Source organism: Mesoplodon densirostris, chromosome 10, assembly GCF_025265405.1.
Source record: "Mesoplodon densirostris isolate mMesDen1 chromosome 10, mMesDen1 primary haplotype, whole genome shotgun sequence".
Classification (NCBI taxonomy): Eukaryota; Metazoa; Chordata; class Mammalia; order Artiodactyla; family Ziphiidae; genus Mesoplodon; species Mesoplodon densirostris.
The window spans coordinates 89,607,584-89,613,583 of NC_082670.1; the positions used below are offsets into that span (position 1 = coordinate 89,607,584).

General features: G+C 38.0%; 1 protein-coding gene across 11 annotated transcripts in view; it reads left to right on the forward strand.

Moving 5' to 3' along the window:
• The window catches only part of MITF (melanocyte inducing transcription factor), a 226,576-nt gene extending 221,239 nt beyond the window's left edge, over positions 1-5,337 (forward strand). For all 11 annotated transcript variants that reach the window (XM_060109998.1, XM_060110000.1, XM_060110008.1 and 8 more), the window contains exon 10: positions 1,762-5,337. In XM_060109998.1, the coding sequence (XP_059965981.1) occupies positions 1,762-2,163 (402 nt within the window). In that variant the 3' untranslated portion in view covers positions 2,164-5,337. The remainder of the gene's footprint in view (positions 1-1,761) is intronic.
• Positions 5,338-6,000: the final 663 nt, after the last annotated feature.

Below are 6,000 nucleotides of genomic sequence, written 5' to 3' on the forward strand. Positions count from 1 at the left end.
AAAAAATACCTACCATTTCCTTGTTAGGTGCTAACAACTTAGTAGCCATTTGAAAATATAAAACATATAAATTGAAAGAAAACTCACATTTTAATTTTATTTTTAAATAACCACATTACTTACTAGTGAGATAAGTGTGCCTTTGAGGCACTGCACAGCTTCTCCAACCTTGGAGTCAGAATGGACGCTGCCACCCTCATTTCCCATTCCACACTGATTTTCATGCAGGAGTTGGTTTTTTCTTGTTTTCTTTTTTTTTTTTTTAATCACAACAACTACCTGAGACCTGGCTTTGTGTTGATACGATGTGATGGAAACAATGTAACACAATCTAATACTAAAACTGTAAAACTGTCTTGAGTTTGATCATTCTCGCAGTAGAGTGCGTTCCCCTTGAAACTTTAAAAATATCCCCAGTGTCCTGGGAGTTCATTATAGTACCCGTAGATATCTCTGCACAGTGTAGGGAGTATAGACCTGTACTATTTACTGATTATTTTCCTTCAATCAGCTCACATTTTGACATTTTATTTTTACATTTTTTAACTTATCCTCCCTGTTAACATTGACATCTATGAGAAACTGTCTCTGTATTTCATACATAATAAAATCCATATACCACCTAAAAATCATTTACTGTATTACCAGTGATACTCTATGTACTTTAAGAAATATGGTGTTTATTTTTTTAACATTTTTTTAAAATTTAATTTATTTATTTATTTATTTTTGGCTGTGTTGGGTCTTCATTGCTGTGCGAGGGCTTTCTCTAGTTGGGGCGAGCAGGGGCCACTCTTCATCGCGGTGCGCAGGCCTCTCACTGTCGAGGCCTCTCTTGTCGCGGAGCACAGGCTCCAGACACGCAGGCTCAGTAGTTGTGGCTCATGGGCCCAGTTGCTCTGCGGCATGTGGGGTCTTCCCAGACCAGGTCTTGAACCCGTGTCCTCTGCATTGGCAGGCAGATTCTCAACCACTGCGCCACCAGGGAAGCCCCAATATGGTGTTTATTAATTTGAAAGAGCAAAAGATTTTTATTTTAACACTTTATTTTTTTGCAAATGTATAATTTTTTTAAATTAATTAATTTATTTATTATTTATGTTTGGCTGTGTTGGGTCCTTGTTGCTGCATGCAGGCTTTCTCTAGTTGCGGTGCGCGGGCTGCTCCTTGAGGTGGCTTCTCATGTTGCAGAGCATGGGCTATAGGCGTGCGAGCTTCAGTAGTTGCAGCGCATGGGCTCAGTGGTTGTGGCTCACGGGATCTAGAGCGCAGGCTCAGTAGCTGTGGCACACGGGCTTAGTTGCTCCGCGGCATGTGGGATCTTCCCGGACCAGGGATCAAACCCGTGTCCCCTGCATTGGCAGGCGGATTCTTAACTATTGCGCCACCAGGGAAGTCCCTGATTTTTTAAAAATACTTTTTAAAGAAATTTTAGGTTCAGAGCAAAATTGAGCCGAAGGTGTGGAGAGTTCCCATATACCTCCTGCTCCCACACGTATATATAGCCTCCCCCAATATTAATATCGCCACCAGAGTGGGGCATTTCAACACTAGATGAACCTATAGTGACACATCATTATAACCCAAAGTCCCTACTTGACATTAGGGTTCACTGTTGGTGTTGCACACCATTTGGGTTTGGACGAATGCATAACAACATGTAACGGTCATTATAGTCTCATGTATTGTACAGTAGTTTCACTGTCCTAAAATCCTCTGTGCACCACCTCTTTAAGTTTCTGATTTTTATTTTACTTTTAGGAACTTGAAATGCAGGCTCGAGCTCATGGACTTTCCCTTATTCCATCCACGGGTCTCTGCTCTCCAGATTTGGTGAGTCGGATCATCAAGCAGGAACCCGCTCTTGAGAACTGCAGCCAAGACCTCCTCCAACAGCACGCAGACCTAACATGTACAACGACCCTGGATCTCACAGATGGCACCATCACCTTCAACAACAACTTTGGAGCTGGGACCGAGAGCAGCCAAGCCTATAGCGTACCCACGAAAATGGGATCCAAACTGGAAGACATCCTTATGGACGATACTCTTTCTCCTGTTGGCATAACTGATCCACTTCTTTCCTCGGTGTCCCCTGGGGCATCCAAAACCAGCAGCCGAAGGAGCAGTATGAGCATGGAAGAAACCGAGCACGCTTGCTAGCAAATTCTCCCTGCTCTGCATTCTCACAGACTGCTTCCTTTCTTGATTAGCAGATTTAGTAATTTACCTGAAGGGGTTTTCTTGATCATTTTCCTTTAATATGAAACATTTTTTTTCATGCTTTACCAATAGCCCAGGATATATTTTATTTTTAGAATTTTGTGAAACAGACTTGTATATTCTATTTTACAACTACAAATGCCTCCAAAGTACTGTATGGTAGTGTACAGTATCCGTGAACTGAATTCACCCCAGATTTTGGGTTTCAGAGCAAGAGGATTTTTGCATCCGAGAAATTGCTGTCCATTTTTATCAGGGGAAACTTGGTTTGCTATTTGCATGCCTGTGACTTCCTTGGAAATGAAATGTAAAGTTTAATTGAAAGAATGTAAAGCAAGGAAAAAAAGAGAAAGAGAGAGAGGAGGAGGGTGGGGAAGTAAAGAAATCCATACTAACACTTTTCCATTTTGTAAATGTATTGATTCATTGGTACTGCCTTAAAGATACAGTACCCTTTTAGCATCATTTAGTCTTTATACTGCAAACTATTTAAAGAAATACTATATTCCATAAAAGAAAAAAAATGCAAACATTTTCACGTATATTGTCTGGTTAGAAAATGTAACTGATACCTTAGGTGCAACTGAAATTGAAGGGAGATATAGACCAAGGCTCTGAAACATGGGGTCTCATCTTGTTCTCATTCATTCTGTGCTCTGTTACAGTTTTCCTCATCAGTGAGTGTGATTCAGTTTTTCATAAGATATATTTTATTTTGAAATGGAAATTAATGTCCTCTCAAAGTAAAATGTTGAGGAGCACTGAAAGTTTTCCTCTTTTTTTTTTTTCCTCTTCAATTTCGCTTTTGATAAGAAAACCAAACTGGGCACATTTCTAATTGGCTTTACTATTTTTATTTTTAAATTATGTTTTACTGTTCATTTGATTTGTACAGATTCTTTATTATCATTGTTCTTTTCAATATGTTTGTATTAATTTGTAAGAATATGCATCTTAAAATGGCAAGTTTTCGATATTTTTACAACTCACTGGTGGTTTTCCGCATTCTTTGTACACACATGAAAGCAAACTTTTATGCAAGGTCTTGCGTTTAAAGAGAGCTTTGTGAATATTTTGTATATTACAGTCTCACTCAGAACTATTTTCCACACATTTAAGCTGTAGTATAAATAGGCTAAAACCGGCTTTCTAGAGAGAAACAACTTACATATTTATTTTTAGTGATATAAAACTAGCAATATCCTTGGAGAATGATAACCATAGCATTAATATGCCCGTTATGGTCATTTAAATTGGGGTTTATTTCAGCAAACCTGCTGAATGGTTTTTAAAGAGAGAAATACTGTATTGGCCAATTACTGTTACTTGATAACAATGTTTTAACAAACAGCAATGTTGTAAAGTTAGTTTCAGTGCATTACCTACTTGTATAGTCCTATGCAATAACAGTAGTGTTACATATATTCTATCAGGCCTAGATGTTTTATACAGATGACAAATGGTGTTAAGAGGCAGGCTGTTGAATGGAGTTTCTCAGTAGCAGCCTACAATTGAATAGCAAGTGGCATAAAGCATATCCATTCAGAATGAAGTGCCTTAAATATAGCAGTAGTCTCTAGCACTGACTGAACTGTAATGTAGGAGAAAGTTTCAAGATGGTATCTATAATCAAGAGGAATGTGTAGCATGGTGCCTATGTAGACAATATAAGAGCTTCCAATTTTCCTTCATATATTTTTAATATGAAATATATTTTAGTGACAGAGTGCCAACTTCTTTCATCAGGAAACCTTATTCAGGAGGTATTTGTGTGTGTGTGTGTGTGTGTGTGTGTGTGTGTGTGTGTGTGTGTTTAAAGAAAAACAGTTTAAATGTCAACTGTGAATTGGTGATGGATATTGGAGGGTTCAGACAGAAGGACTGTCAGATGTATGAATGGATGGCTTACGTGAAAATAATCAACCGCATAGTTACCATGCATGGTGGGCAATGAGAATCCTTGGAAACATTGATGATGCTATCAGTTTTACAGCTTTATGACTTAAGGGGGTAGGGAAAATTAGTTCCCATTCTTTCAACCCCCTTAATTGTACAGCTCTTTTCCTAGAATAGTGATGCAAATCTGCATGAACAGCTAATTGTACCATAGTGTTCATTGATACAATCATAGCAGTGTCTATTTTTCTCTTCATATTTATATAGGGGGAGGGGAGCTGGGCACAAAAGTCGAAGATCGCGATGGTATGATGCTAGTTTTCCTTAGCTGATTTAGAGAGTTCTTAAAGATAGAGCAAGTTTGACTCACCCATGGCCCAGGGAATTTGGCCAGGGTTAAGCCACCTTCTAGAAAGCTTTGTTGAAAGAAAGCATGGCATCTTGTACCACTGCCCTGACGCTCGCAGCTCCTGAGCTCACCATTGCCTGCTTCTCCATCCCCTTCTTAACAGACAATTTCTGGGAGGGGGCAGGTGAGCAAGCTCAGGAGAATGCTGCAATCTCTGGGGTGGTTTTATTTATTTCTTTTTTGCCAAATAGAGTGTGGATGCGCTTTAGAGACTAGCTAAGCCAAGAGGCGGTGGTTTGAGCTCACTGTTTGTGACAAGGAGAATGGTCCACACCACTCCCCCCATCCCTGGGTGCAGAATTGTGACTTGGGATTGGGCCTCCATATGGAGTGACCAAAATGCCAAACTTGTCCACCTGCCTCTGGGTATGGCAATGGAAATACCAAACCTTCTGACTTTGCCAAAAACCATATAACCAACCTGGTCATACATAGGATGACAAAGTTCTTTCTGGTTGTTTTAAAATACTAAAGCAATAAGAACAAGTAAAATACATAGGAAGTTAAAAGATATAAAATAAAGCACAAAGGAATGCACTTACTAATTTTTTTTAAATGCACTGGGGAAACGTTGATGTTGATAACAGTATATAAAAAAAACCCTATTTCTTGAAAAAAAAATGACAAATGACTGTCTCTTGAGGACGCTTGGTACTGTAATGTTAATACTAGTCACCTGCTGTTGGATGCAGCAATAATTTCTGTATGGTCCATAGCACTGTATATTATGGATCGATATTAATGTATCCAATGAAATAACTGAACTGTTGTTCTTGATAGCCTCATTAAAGCATTTGGTTTTTCACATAGTGGTGGCCAATTGTGTTTAGTTAATGCCAATTTTGAATATTTTTTGCTTTATCAAAAAATAGGAGCACACATTTTCTTCTGATTTAATGAATAACAAATTGCATGAAAAAAATTTAAATGCCAGTAAGTACTTTTTTTGTTTTAAATGCCACTCTAAGATACTACTTTTTGGTTTTAAAGATTTTTGATTACTTTATGACTTGCACTGAGATGAACTATAATTATGCAGCTTTCCCCCCTCTGAATTTAGGGAGTTTTAAAAGTCCCAAATGCCAAGAATTCATTTTAGATATAGGAATTTTATTTTAAATGTTTCAGTGAGAGGTAGCTTTACAAAGAGAGAAATTGTCAGAGAAACTCTTGCATATTTACGAAAAAGGTATTGGGTTTTTAAAATACAAATTTGTGATAATGAAAGCTTAATATACCCAGGTTGCCAGCTTCTGGCTGTTTTTTTTTTTTTTTTTTAAATACAGTACTTAAGAATCATTTGTTAAATGTTGGATTTGAATTGGGAAGTGTCAGACAAAACATGTCTTTATTCCCTAGCTAGACCTTAAACTTCTGCCCTTAAAAAAAAAAAATCATCTGGTTTAACCTCTGGAGAAAAGGAGCAAGAAACTTCCCGTAACATTTCTGATCTGATTGTCAGCTTTTTCTTA